The following is a 14,236-nucleotide window of genomic DNA, read 5'->3' on the forward strand; positions in this document are numbered from 1 at the left end:
TGCCCACCCAATCAACTGCTTGTCCTGAAACATCCGTCTGAGGAGCTGATTTCCCAGCCACGCATTTGTGTGGTCTCTTCTCAGCTGGGTTATTGGTGAGGGTCTCGTGCAGGTCAGGAAGCAGAGCCACTGGGTCGCCTTTGCCCACTGGCCATTTGGCGGCTGGACCTGGTTCTGACCCTCGGGAAGCTCAAGTTGATTTTGAGGGCCCCGGGTGCCACGGGCTGGGCTGCCCGTCCACACGCGCCCACCAACTCGGGACCATCGGCACGCCCGCCAGTGCCGCCGCTGGGGGCCCGCCTTCCTGACGGAGCCCTCGCCCCGCTCTCACACAGACGGCTTCACGCCCCTCATGATCGCCTCCTGCAGCGGCGGGGGCCTGGAGACGGGCAACAGTGAGGACGAGGAGGACGCGCCGGCCGTCATCTCCGACTTCATCTACCAGGGCGCTAGCCTGCACAATCAGACGGACCGCACCGGCGAGACCGCCCTGCACCTGGCCGCCCGCTACTCGCGCTCCGATGCGGCCAAGCGCCTGCTGGAGGCCAGCGCAGATGCCAACATCCAGGACAACATGGGGCGGACTCCGCTGCACGCGGCCGTGTCTGCCGACGCACAGGGAGTCTTCCAGGTGGGCAGCTGCTGCCACGGGCGCCCTTTCACCAGACCCTGGCCCGCCCACCCGCCTCCTGGTCTGGGCCGGCGACTAGGCCACGGGGCACCAGAGCCCAACACTGAGTGGAGCCCATAGTATCCTGGCAGCCCTGCCGCTCCGAGTCCGGCACATGCGGGGATGGCAGGCTGGAGGGGGCCTGCAGGAGGCTGACGTGGCCCGGGGCTGGCGGGGGGGGCGGGGGGGCTGGCTGGAGGCGTGGCTCGTGGCAGTGAGAAGGGCCGCACGGCTGTCGCCTGCAGCAGCGGCCCCAGGGCGTTACCTCGCAGGGAGCCCAGGGATGGGGTGTCCCTGCACAGACTCCCTTTGCAAAGCCACCAGCGGATTCCCTGCTACGAGTCCCCAGGCAAGGTTGGGCACAAATGGGGGGGGGTCGTCACGAAGCTGTTACCGTAGTGGTTTGTGGTGCGCTATCCTCCTGTAGAAGTAACGGAATGAGGCTGTTGAGGGAGCACCGGGCAGACAAGCCCCTGGACTCAGGCTCTGGCTGTGTCCACTCTGACGGCCTCTCAGGCGTGTGGACGTGTAAATCCCGTGGGCGCTCCATGGGAGTGAGGCCAGCCCTGGTGCTGCCCGGCACCCTGCCCCTTGCCTCACCAGGGAACCATGACCCTCCTTCCCGCCTGGGACCCAGGGCACAGCAGCACTTAAGGGACTGCTGGTGCTTCTGTGTCCTGCATCGACACGGTATAGCTCAGCAGTTCTCAGTCCGTGGTCCAGGCGTGGCTCTGCCCACTGTGGCTGGGCAGGGATTTAATCCTTCCGTGTCCTGGGGTGGGTGGGGAGGGTGGCAGCCAGGCGCAGGGTGAGGATGAGACGTCCTCACTTGGGCTTCGGGGGGACGGGTCCGTGTGGGCAGCATGGCCAGCGCCCCGGACCCTGCCCCCCTCCGGCTGTGGCCAGTGCAGTTCCACTCTTCCTGTGCTCCTGCTGCCGTCTACACTGGCTGGGCCCGTGCGGACCCCAAGAGGGGCTCTGTGGCGCTGCGGGCTGGTTCCCAGGCATTAGTTCCAGGCCAGCAGCCTCCGACCCTGGTGTGCCAAGCCTGAGCCCTGCCCTGTTGTCTAGATCCTCATCCGGAACCGAGCCACGGACCTGGACGCCCGCATGCACGACGGCACGACGCCGCTGATCCTGGCCGCCCGGCTGGCTGTGGAGGGCATGCTGGAGGACCTGATCAACGCGCACGCGGACGTCAATGCCGTGGACGACTTGGGTAAGGCGGGCTGCAGCACGGCCCACGGGGGGGCGGGGGGGCACCGCCTCCAGGGCTGCCCCAGCCTAGCCTCTGCTTCCCCGTGCAGGCAAGTCTGCCCTGCACTGGGCCGCCGCGGTGAATAACGTGGAGGCAGCCGTTGTGCTGTTGAAGAACGGGGCCAACAAAGACATGCAGAGCAACAAGGTAGGCTCGCGGCCGGGGCCGGGGCTGGCGGGTCCCTCCACTCGGCACCACACCTTTCTTCTGAGCACGGCAACACCGCACCCCTCTGCGTAAACCCCTGGGCTCTGACTTCCAAAGCTGGGAGGGCCCCACGACGAGCCCTGAGCTCAGGGCCTGTGCACAGCTCACTCTTGGGCCATTATCAGCATGCTTCCCGACGCCTTCCAAGCACTCACGTGCTCAGCACGTGGCATGGCCATGGCTGTCCCGCGTCGCCGAGATCGGCACCACACCTTCTGTCCTCAGCGGTCACCAGGGTGTGGAGGGTTGAAGCAGGTGGTGCAGAGAGAGCCTGAGCACTTCTGGATGTGGGGTATGGGGCTTGGCACAGTGTGAGGCCCCAGGTGTGAAGCCGAGTGGCCCCCTTCCTTCTGGTGGTACCATGGCTCCTGGGGCTCACCATTGCTCAGTATGTGCCCAAGGCTCAGGAAAGCCCATAGTCTGAGCTCTGGGGCTCACAGGGTGCAGGCAGACACCCCAGCTCCCCAGCAGCTGAGCCCTGCCTGCATCTCCCTGACCCCCCAGATGTCTCTCCTTCCTTCCTGGGGAACACAGCAGCTGTTGGACCCGGGCATTCCTGAGTCACCTGCAGGTGACATATGATCCCTACCCTCCCACTGGGGAGGCTGAGCCTCAGAAAGGCAGGGTCTGCCAGAGGGCATCAGGCTATGGCCAAAGCCTTATGTGAGCCAGGGAGGCACTATCCGGCCATGCAGCAGCCTCCTGGGGACGGGTGGCAGACAGGGAAACGGAGGCTCCAGGAAGGGACAGTCCCTTGGGGACTGTCTGGGATGGGGCACCCCCACTCTGGTGCCCAAGGACACACGGTGGGGTCCCTGAGCCCCTGAAGCTGGTGCACTCTCATGGCTGTGCTGTGCGGGTGGCCAGGGGGAGGTCCTGGTTATAGGCTCCCACAGGGTCTTTGTTCCCTATGCTGCTGAAGTCCCGGTGACTCAGGACGCAGGGTCCCGCCGACCGCCTCAGAGCGGCTCAGGAGATGGACTTTAAGGCTATTTGTAAGACCTGACGTGGGCAGCTGACCGTGGAGTTACAGGACAGGCCCCTCGTGAGCGTCTCTCTGCCTTGATCCCTCTGGTGACGGGGCATGGGTGCGGGTGACCCCTTCACCTGCCTGCCTGTCTACTCCAGGAGGAGACACCCCTGTTCCTGGCTGCTCGGGAGGGCAGCTACGAGACTGCCAAGGTGCTGCTGGACCACTTCGCCAACCGGGACATCACAGACCACATGGACCGTCTGCCTCGCGACATCGCACAAGAGCGCATGCACCACGACATTGTGCGGCTGCTGGACGAGTACAGCCTGGTGCGCAGCCCCCCGCTGCACGGCACCGCCCTGGGCGGCGCGCCCACCTTGTCCCCGCCGCTCTGCTCCCCCAATGGCTACCTGGGCAACCTCAAGCCGGCCGTGCCAGGCAAGAAGGCCCGCAAGCCCAGCACCAAGGGCCTGGCCTGCGGCGGCAAGGAGGCCAAGGACCTCAAGGCGCGGAGGAAGAAATCCCAGGACGGCAAGGGCTGCCTGCTGGACAGCTCGAGCGTGCTGTCGCCCGTGGACTCCCTCGAGTCACCCCACGGCTACCTGTCGGACGTGGCCTCACCACCCCTCCTGTCCTCTCCGTTCCAGCAGTCCCCGGCCGTGCCCCTCAGCCACTTGCCCGGCATGCCCGACGCCCACCTGGGTGTTGGCCACCTGAGCGTGGCTGCCAAGCCCGAGATGGCAGCCCTGGGCGCGGGCGGCCGGCTGGCCTTCGAGGGGGGCCCGCCCCGGCTCTCCCACCTGCCCGTGGCCTCCAGCACCAGCACGGTCCTGGGTGCCGGCGCAGGCAGCGCCTCCGTGAATTTCAGCGTAGGGGGTGCTGCAGGCTTGAACGGCCAGTGCGAGTGGCTGTCCCGGCTGCAGAACGGCCTGGTGCCCGGCCAGTACAACCCGCTGCGCGGGAGCGTGGCGCCCGGCCCCCTGGGCACGCAGGCCCCCCCCCTGCAGCACGGGATGCTGGGCCCGCTGCACGCCGGCCTCTCCACCACCGCCGCCCTGTCCCAGATGATGAGCTACCAGGCCCTGCCCAGCACACGCCTGGCCGGCCAGCCGCACCTAGAGCCGCACCTGGTGCAGGCGCAGCCCGCGCCGCCGCAGAACTTACAGATGCAGCAGCCGGGCCTGCCGCCGCCCGGCGTCCCGCCCCCGCAGCCCCCGCCCCCGCAGCCCCCGCAGCCGCACCTGGGCGTGAGCTCCGGCGCCGCCGGCCACCTGGGCCGGGGCTTCCTGGGCGGCGAGCCGAGCCAGGCGGACGTGCCGCCGCCGCTGGGCCCGGGCGGCCTGGCGGTGCACACGGTCCTGCCGCAGGACAGCCAGGCGCTGCCCACCGCGCTCCCTGCCGCGCTCCCCGCCGCGCTGGCCCCGCCCATGACCACCGCCCAGTTCCTGACCCCGCCCTCGCAGCACAGCTACTCGTCCTCGCCCGCGGACAACACCCCCAGCCACCAGCTGCAGGTGCCCGAGCACCCCTTCCTCACCCCGTCCCCCGAGTCCCCGGACCAGTGGTCCAGCTCGTCCCCGCACTCGCACGTGTCCGACTGGTCGGAGGGCATCTCCAGCCCACCCACCAGCACGCAGGCTCACATCGCGCACGTGCCCGAGGCGCTCAAGTAGACGGCGCGGGCGCCTGCGGGCTCTGCACCCGCACCCGCACCCGCACCCGACGGACCGAAGGGACGTTTGCATAGGAAACAAGTTTTTATACAAAATAAAAGGACAAGGATTTTAATTTTTTTTAGTATTTATTTATGTACTTTTATTTTACAAGGAAACACTGCCTTTTTATTTATACGTAATGTTTTCTATGGCTCCAGGTAACAACTTTTATCTGTTCCGAGAAAATAAACTAGTTCTCAGCCGTGGTTTTCCTACTTGTGATAAATATGGTTACGTATTTGTAAAATACAAACAAAGATTCATGATTTATAGATGCCATTTATTTATTGATTTTTTTTTTTTTTTCCTTCTAAATCCCAAAAGAAACAATGCTGGAGAAGGGAGGTTTGAACTGGTCCAGACTGCTGCCAGGGTGCCTGGGCCCGCTGCCACGACCCCGGATGCTCCCCACCCGGCATCCCCTGCTTTGTGGGAGATGCATCCAGACACAGTAAAACCCTCGTCACACCTTGGCACGTGGATTAATTTGCATCTAAAATAGGGACATAAAATGTCAAATGATGGGGTTTATACATTTTTGGTGGCTTTTTTAAAATGGTTTTTTGGAAAACATGCTTTTAAAGATGTGTTCTTGGGGTATCCTGGAGCACACTTCCTGGTACTGATCATGAATCTTTGTTTCGGGTTCAGTATTATTGCCTAGTTGTGGATTGGTCTTGTGAGTTCCTGTTCCTTCCAGAAGTTCCTCTGCCCCCACGCCTGGATGTTCAGGCATGTGTAAGATGAGGAGTCCGGTGGCCGTGGGGCGCTCACCTGGGGTGCCACGTGGAGGAACCCTAGCCTTTTCTGGGGAAAGACACTGCCTGGATGACCCCGATGGGCCGGCGGCACCGGTGGGCCTGGGTTCAGCTCACGGCCCGTTCCATTGAGAGACTTCCCAGAGCGACCTCTGCCCAGGCTTTGGAAAAAATGGCTGCGTCTGGCCTCGGTTCACAGAGGCGGCTCATCCCAGGGCCCAGCGTGGCTCAAGGGTGCAAGCAGCTGAGACGGTGCCCCTTGGGGCACAGGAGCCAGCAGAAGGACCACCCCTCCCGGTAATGGGGGGGGGCATGTGCCTGGGGAGGGAGCAGATTCTTGCAAAATCAAGTATAAGCCTGTGGCAGAGTAAATGTCTGTAAATACATTGTCAAAGGTGGATTTTGTTTAAAAAATCTGAATGAACGAGTCTGTCGGGGTCATGCTGACGAGGGATGTCAGGACATGGCTCTGCTTGCGACCCAGGCCTGGCGACCTGACCTGCAGCCGCCTGGACTGTAGCTCCGAAGAGCAAACCCAGGCGAGGCTCCCATGGCCTCCCCCAGGCAGCCTCCCTGGCCTTGCGGGGGCCAATGTTGTGCCATCCCTGGTGGGCATGACCAGACACGCCCTAAGATGTCGATTCTTGTTGTGTTTTGTAAAAATAGAGTGTAGTTTACAGAAAAAAAAAAAAAAAAAAAAACTTTTTAAAAGTTATCTACGTGCAAAACTGTAGGTGATGAAAATGCTGTATTTTTTTTTCATCTTTTTTTGTTAACTGATATGCAATAAAAGTAATGCTGATGGTCATCCCAATTTTGCTAAACCTGGTGGTGGCATTGGCTCCCTTTCTTGGAGGAAGGGAGGGCAGGCCGTTCTATTCCAAGGGAACCAGCAGTTCTGCCCCCTCCGATCATCCAGCCCTAGTCTCTTAGAGGTTCTACAGTGTCTCTGCGTCTGTGTGGGCCGTGTGGGCCGGGCCCCCCTGCAGGGGCCTCCTGGGTCTGGGAACGTGGCTGTCATGACAGCAGGCTTGATTTAGGCTTCCCCCATCTGTTTCAGTCAGAGGGACAGGGCACTGCTTACCCAACCTAGGGATGGCAGCCAAGAGCCCACTGTGGGCAGGAGGTATACGGGGAGGGGCCCAGAGACCGCAGTGGGAAATCCAGACCCCAGTAGGAGGGCAAAGGGGGCCACAGAAGTGTCCGAGCAGGGGCACCAAGGGGGTGATGGGGGGAGTGGGGAAGGTTCTGTGAAGCCGAGGGAGTACCACCGAGGAGGCCTCCCCCTGCCAGGCACCCTCAGGGGCCTCCCCTTCTCCCTCCTGCCTCCACCGGACCCCACCCCAGCTGGTGGATCCAAACCAGATTAACAGAGGGAAAGTCTGGCATCCCCTTCTGTGGCAAAGTGCCTCCCAGCCTCCGCAAGCCCAGGTACGAGCCCAAAATCTCCTCGCTGAGTTTGGAGGCTTCATTCCCACCTGACGCAGTGTCAGGCCCCAGGCTGTGTAGACTGCACAAGAGGGTCCAGGAAATGGAGTCCGGTGAGCAGCCCAGCAGTTGTGCACAGAGGAAGTAGACCCGGTCTCAGATCTGCCTCAAGATCTCCCAGCACCCCGTGACACAGATCCTAGGTGTACGCGCAAAAGAAACACCAATGGGCCAAACAGGTCCACACACGCCCCTGTTCACGGCAGCATGAGTCAGAGCAGCCAAGAGGTGGGAACGGCCCAAAGCCCATTGGCTGGTGCATGGGTCAATGATGTGTGGTAGGCCACGCCGTGATGGCTCATTTTATGTGTCGGCTTGGTTGGGCCATTTGGCCAAACATGAGAGTGTCTCTGGATGAGATGAACATTTGAATCTGCGGCCCTCAGCATGGGTGGGCCTTGCGCCATCAGTTGACGGCCCGCACAGCCCAGAAGGGCTAAGGAGTCCTTCTGCCTCACGCTTGTCCGGGAACACAGCTCCTTTCCTCTCTCTGATGTTGGACTGAAGCATCAGCTTTTCTTGGGACTCAAGCCTGCTGACTTCCCAACAAAAACTTAACTGTCAGCTCTGTCAGTTCTGAGGCCTTAGGACTCAGGCTGGAAACTCCAGCACCCACGGTCCCGGGGCGCCAGCTTGCTGACCGCAGACCTGGGGACTCCTCGGCCTCCATAACCTTCTGAGCCAGCTCCTCATCAGAAATCTCTCGATACCTACGTGCAGCCCTGCTGGTCCTGTTGGTCCAGAGAACCCATGCTGAGCACACGGCAAATACTCTTCGGCCCTGGAGAGGAGGGAAGGCCTGACTCACAGCGCGGAGCAGCCAGACCCCAACACAGGAGGACAGGAGGAGGCTGAGCCGGACACATCACTGCCCCGGACAGGGGGGCCCAGAGAGACAGAAGGTGGACTGGGGGCCCCGGGACCTGCCTGCAGGGTCTGGGGAGCGACTGCGGGGCCACGAAGCGTGGGCTCTGCAGAGCTGCAGGCTCTGTCCTGCCCTGCCAGCCCAGCAGTCTCTTCCCCAGGGACTCATCCCCACCCACCTGGCTCAGAACCACTGGCTGAGCTTCCCACCCGTTTTTCTCCCTGGGGCCCAAACCTGCTCCCTGACTCGAGGCCCCCCGCACCAGCGGGCTCTCCCTCTACCCTGCGGTCCTCCTTCCCCGATGTCTGCGCTGAGCCAGCCTATTCTCAGCCAGTCCTCACCCTCAGAATGATTCCCGTCTAGACACCATGGTCCTCCCCGAGAGGACACGGGCCCTGGCTTGGGGCATCTGTTAGGGCTAAACTGTGTCCCCTGCAGAATTTCTCAGTGAGACCCGAGATCTCGGAATGTTGGGATGTGGCCCTATGGGGAGAGCGAATGCAGGTAGACTGAGGCCGTCCGGGTGCACCTCCTCCAGTCTGGCCGGTGTCCTCAGGAAGAGAGGAGGACAGAGACACGCACAGGAGACCACCAGGTGGGGACGCGGGAGCACATGGCCATCTACAAGCACAGCAGGGAGACCTCAGGAGGAGCCGCCCTGACTGCGCCTCATCCCAGATGTCCAGCCTCCGAGAGGTGAGCACATTCACTTCTGTTAACCCCAGCAGACGATCTGAAGGGCCAAAGGCACATGCCAACGGCCAGGGTGCCGGGAGCCCCTGCCCGCGGGTCCCCTCCCTCCTCAGGAGGCTCGCACTCTGCGACACTCCAGCACGTAAGACCAGCACCGGAGCCGCCTGCCCGTCCCTGAGCCTTCCTTTGCGGGTTGGAGCGGGGGACCTTCTTTGGAGCTGCGTCTTCCAGCAGAAGTACAATGCAGCCCACAAACGCAATTTTAAATATCTCAGTAGCCACATAAAAAACAGTGAAAAGAAACCAAAAAAAGCTTATTAGTACATCTTAGATAATCCAATATATCCAAAATATTAGCATCTCAACGTGTAATTGACATAAAGAGTTAACGAGATCATTTGTGTTCTTCTCTCTCTCATACTACGGCTTTAAGACCCAGTGTGTTTTGGTCTTTCAGCACACCTCCGTGTGGACTGGCCCCATGCTCAGCTGCCCCGTGTGGCTCATGCCCGCCACACTGGACGGCACAGGTTCCCAGGAGGCCTCCCGGCACCTGTCGGCACCCAGGAAGCCCGAGACACGGCATCGGCATGGTTCTTCCAGCGCGATCCCCAGACGTGGCTCTGCCCCCTTCTGGCCAGAGCAAGGAGGGGACGGCATCCGTGCCCAGAGATTTAACAGCCCTGCAGGGTTGCCAAGGGGCTGAGCTCTGCTCCATGGCCACTGACAGCCTCCAGAGCATATTGGCTGGCCAAGACTGGGCTCGGTGCTGGAGCCCATCTTCACGCTGGTGCCACTCGGGTCCCACTGCAGACCGGTGACGGGTCTTTCATGGGCTGGCCTGATCTAGAAACCAACCCAGAGCCCCGCAGGAGGAGACAGCGCTATCGGCACAGACGGGCCGTGGAGGGCATCCCGGGGCCACTCCTTGTGGGACCACCCCACAGTGGGGGTCCCTGGCACAGTGCCAAAGAGTTAGTCTGTCCAAATGCCTCAAGCAGGAACCTAAGCAATGTGGTCCGGCTGGACGCCAGGGCACACGGAGACCATAAGCCCCGCATCTCAAAGTGTTGCCTGGGGTCACAGTGACGAGTTTGGGAAGCCCTCGGTCGGGCTTGTGTGTCCTGTGGGTCTTGGAGAGGGCCCCCACACCCAGCGGGTCCCGAGCGGATGCAGCCTGAGGGGCCGCCCCAGGTGAGCCCAGGCTGCAAACACGGCTGCGCCTGCCTTGTGTGCCCGGCCCCACTTCCCGATTTGTGTCATTTCGGTTTCACCTTCCTCATGGCCACCGTTGGACCAGAGGCGGGTGACTCAGCACCTCTGAGCCTGGGTGTTCTCAGAGGTAAAGTAGGAGCTGCTCGCAGCCTCCCTCCTGAGCATGTGGAGGGGACCCGTGAGGTCGCCGACAGAAAGCTCCCGGTGTGTGACTAAGGACGCAGAAACGGCACAGCCGCCGTTATGATGAGTTCTAAAACCGTTGTGCTCCCCACGCTTGCACGCCCGTGTGGTCCTGAAGCCCAGCGGCAGCCCCGGTCGGGAGCCGAGGTCCTCCCCATCTGGCATTTGCACTACAAAAACGTCGCTCTGGGTGCGACAGGGCGAGCGTGCAACGGGTCTGGAGGCTGGACTGCGAGGTTCTCCATGCAGCCCTGGGGCTGCTCCTGGACCAGAGAGCCCGTGACATGTGCCCAGTGCTTACTGCAAATCTAGGCTTCTCTGTGGTCCTACTTACTGCCCATCCAGTTTTATGTTTTCGATGACATCGCAGCGTGTCCACGGTCAAAGTGCCTCTGGTCTCAGAGCAAACACACCACGTTAGACCTTCAGTCACCCTGTCTGGACGTTGCTCCTTCCTAAGCATTAGCCCCAGGAGAGTGTGGCCTGAAGTGAGTCACCTGCTCTCTCCATGTTTCCTTGTCTGTAGGACAGAGGAAAGGGAGGCGGCTGGCAGCACCTGGCGAGGGACAGGGTAACGCAGAATGCAGGGGCTCTATATGGGAGAGAAACACTTTTCAGCCCCCGGATGAGGATGAAGTCGGTGCGCGCAGCCAGAGAAGCACAGGCTCTCTGCCGTGCCACCAAGCCCAGCTCTGGGAGGACTTACGGGGAACCTGCTGTATTCAGCCCACCAACCCCCGCTCCCGGGGCCAGGGGAGTCCAGAGAGGAACAATGCCCTGGAGAGGGCCGCGGTCGGGTGGTGATGTGAGGAGCCAGAATCTTTCATCCTGCTGCACCGGGGCCAGATCCCACAGGAGCCCGAGGTGCCCCTGATGCCCACACCCTGAAGCCGGAGTTCCCCTGGCGCAGGCTTGCAGGGCCCGCCGACTCAGAGGCGGCTCTCTGCTTCCACCTGCTGGCAGCGTCCAGCTAGTGCCCCCTCGGGAGAGCAGGCGGTCCCACCGGGACTTGATCATTTCTGCTGCTGCTCACAAATCGCTCACAGTCATCCCTTGAAACCCCGTTTTACAGATGGAGAAGCTGAGGCTTAGAGGGGCAGGTGACTTCCCCAAGTGCACCCATCTGAGCCAGGGTGGGTGATTCTCCTGGTCCATGTTCTCATAACCTTTCGGGAAGACCCACGGCTCAGCCACATCACTTGTAGACAAGAACATGAATGCTCAGGAGTTAGTGCTGAACCCAGCGTGGAACTTGGCACCGGGCAGTTCTGGGCGTTCTCCTGTGCTCTAGGTCAGCCCTTCTGTCTTCCCAATCCGCAATGCCCCAGGCCTGAAAGTACTCCCCACGGACGCTTGGGGCTCTTGCCCTCCTGTCTTGCATGCTCCTTTGGCTGACGTGTGTGCTGGTGCTGTGCAGTGGGCCGCAGCCGCAGCCGGCAGCGAGAGAGCTGGGTCCTGCCCTTGGGAGTCACCAGTCTGGCCCAGCAGCCTAACTGCTCCCCTGAGGCCCCAAGGCCACCTCCTGGGCTTCTGGCTCTCAATAGCACCTTGCCAGAGCCAGGGAGAAGCCAGACTGATGATGTCATCCCTGGTGGGGAGACCCCGAGAGCCTTCTTGCTTTCAGAAATCAAGTGCAGGACCTGAAGAGCCCCGGGCAAGGCACTCCCGCCTGAGGCCACCTCCCACTGTCTGTGTTCCTGCCCCTTGCCTCTACAAAGCTTCTGTTTGCTTCAGCCACAAATGCACCTTTTCCTCCATCTCTGGCTCTACCCTGTCACCAGCAGTTGGGACCCAGGCCTTGCCAGGTGCGCCCACACTGAACACGTTGGCAGGTGCCCAGTGTCCATGCTCCCCAGGGCAGAGGCCTGGCCAGTCAGTCCCACAGCCACAGTTCCTAGCCATGCCTGGCACACAGCAGCTGCTCAGCAAACGACGCATACAGTTTTGTGAAAAAGGTCTCTTTCAGTTTTTCCCCAGGGCCCCACTGGAGCTACCGGGACACGACTTACTTTCTCGCCTGGCTCTGTGGCCTGCCTCGCATGGATTTAGCGTCCTTCTTGCGCTTTCTAGGACACCCCTCTCACTATGTCACCTTACATGTTTAGTACTTGGCTCAACAAGAAAAAAACGTTCTCCGAGGCTTGCAAGGTACCAGGAACGTTTGCAGGTGCCAGGGAGGAGAAAAGAGAGAAGGTGCCATGCTTGTGATTAGCCAGGGTCTGGATTTTTTCCTGCGAGGTGCCCCCTGGGGTCTGGGGTGGCTCTACTCCTGCTGACTTTCTCCCCTAGCTGCCCCCACAGAGGTGCTTCCCTCTCCTTATACTCCTTACACACCGCCAACTGGCGCTCCACAGCATGGGGGCCACAGAGAAGGCGTGAACACCCAGCTCTCTCTGCCCCCCGACCTGTACACTCCTGAGGGAACGAACGTCCTCGTCCTCTGCATTCAGACCTGCTCAGCTGTACGGCCTCCTCTTCCAGAAGCCCTCCCTGCCAGCTCTTCCCACCTCTGCAGCCCTAACGTGCTTTTCCCCTGGACCTCTCAGCTGGCCCTGTCTCACAGGGACAGCCCCTTGCTCTCTCCAGGCTGAGTCAAGCAGGACCCCTCCTGTGCCCCCAGCCTCAGTGCGCAGGACCAAGGGCTGGAGTCAGAGGCTGAGCAGAGCACCTGGTAGGAAGCAGAGCTGCGCCGCCAGCACCCACTTACACACCGCCCTCCTGCAACTGCTTTGTGCCCTGCAGGCGTGAGGGGCAGAGGCTCGTGGCTGTGAGCCACCAGCCTTCAGCTGCCACATGGGGGGCCCCTGACCCCCTCCCACAATGTGCTCAAGGTCTAGACCAGTGTTGTCTGATGGAAATGGACCAGGCACGTGTGGAACTTCAAACTTCCGACAAGCTACATTAAAGGAAACAGATGAAATAAACGTAATGGTTTATTAAACTCAATATACCCCAAATGCTGTTATTTCCATGTGTGACGGAGAGCCGCCAGCGGGCTCTCTGTCGTGTACTCAGCCTCTGTCGTGTCCTAGAGCCCGTCCCCGCTCCGCCCAGCCCCGCTCGCAGGTGCTCAGCGGCAGCCTTCTCTGGACCGCGCAGGCTGCTGGGAGCGGAGGACGGCTGAGCTGGCCAGCGCGGAGCCCTGGGTCCGGGCGCGCTGTCCACAGGGCTGCAGCTCGTTATGGAGCTTTGTGTGAGGAACTAACGACCACTCAGGAAAGGGCGACGGACTCCAGCCCCCGCAGGCGGGCTTCGGGGAGGCGGCACCATTTGGATGCAGCCTCCGCGGGCCGGGAAGCAGGAGGAGGGAGAGAACAGGGACACGCTGCCGGTCGAGGGAAGGACTGTGGTCAAGCAGCTGTGGTCAAGGCGGTGCACCCCCCTACCTGGCGCAGGCCCCTTGCCCCTAACGGGCCCGGGACAGTCCAGTTCCTGCCTGCTGCTCGGCTAAAGCACCAAGAGCACGTTGTACAGGTGCTCACCCCGCCGGGACTCCCGGCTGGTGAGGACGGCATGGTCAGGAGCAAGGAAGCTCAAAAGCGGCGGACCTGGGGCTCAGAGCCCAGGCTGCCTGACCTTTGGCTTTCCTGCGGGCCCAGATCCCTCTCCTGCACACCAGGCCACGAAGGGCCAAGGCTGTGAGGACCTCTGCTCAGGAGACTTAACAAGAGGGGGAGGGCATGGGCCCTTCCTGCACCTCTGCCTCTGTTTCCCCCTTCCCGGGGAGTTAACAGGGACCCCTGTCTCTGCGAAGCCGCTTGTTGGGACAAGGTGACGCAGCAGGAAGTGAACCCAGGGCGGCCGGGGCTGAGTTCCAGCACACGCGGACTCTGTGTTCAGATCGGTTGGGACCTTGATTTCTGCAAGACAAATGTTAGCTTAGCAGCGTAGCCACGTCAGATGGGCTGAAAGTCCCCCGGCAGGCCCCGGGGCCCTGACAGCGTGGCCGCTCCCGGCCAACGTCACAGCACGCAAGTGGCTGAGGCACACTCCTTCCTCCTTCCCAGGCTCCCGAGGCCCACGGGTGACCAGGGAGTCCTCCCGCCCCGGCAGGCCTCAGCGGCTGCTGCTGCACGGCTGCGGCAGGCGGCGCGGGCTCCGGGGGCTGCTGTCGGGTGGGCAGCGGCGCGCCTCTTCCCGCCCTGCGGACGGAGCCGGGGCAGGCGCGGGCGGGCGGCCGCCCTCCGCACCAGGCAGCGATGCAGGTGAGC

General features: G+C 61.9%; 1 protein-coding gene across 1 annotated transcript in view; it reads left to right on the forward strand.

Moving 5' to 3' along the window:
• NOTCH1 (notch receptor 1) overlaps window positions 1-6,405 on the forward strand; it is a 42,998-nt gene extending 36,593 nt beyond the window's left edge. The window contains exons 31-34 of the mRNA XM_059141506.1: window positions 336-631; window positions 1,742-1,889; window positions 1,978-2,075; window positions 3,264-6,405. Coding sequence (XP_058997489.1) covers window positions 336-631; window positions 1,742-1,889; window positions 1,978-2,075; window positions 3,264-4,781 — 2,060 coding nt within the window. The 3' untranslated portion in view covers window positions 4,782-6,405. The remainder of the gene's footprint in view (window positions 1-335; window positions 632-1,741; window positions 1,890-1,977; window positions 2,076-3,263) is intronic.
• Window positions 6,406-14,236: the final 7,831 nt, after the last annotated feature.

The sequence above is a fragment of the Mustela lutreola genome, chromosome 12, assembly GCF_030435805.1.
Source record: "Mustela lutreola isolate mMusLut2 chromosome 12, mMusLut2.pri, whole genome shotgun sequence".
In the NCBI taxonomy this organism is placed as follows: Eukaryota; Metazoa; Chordata; class Mammalia; order Carnivora; family Mustelidae; genus Mustela; species Mustela lutreola.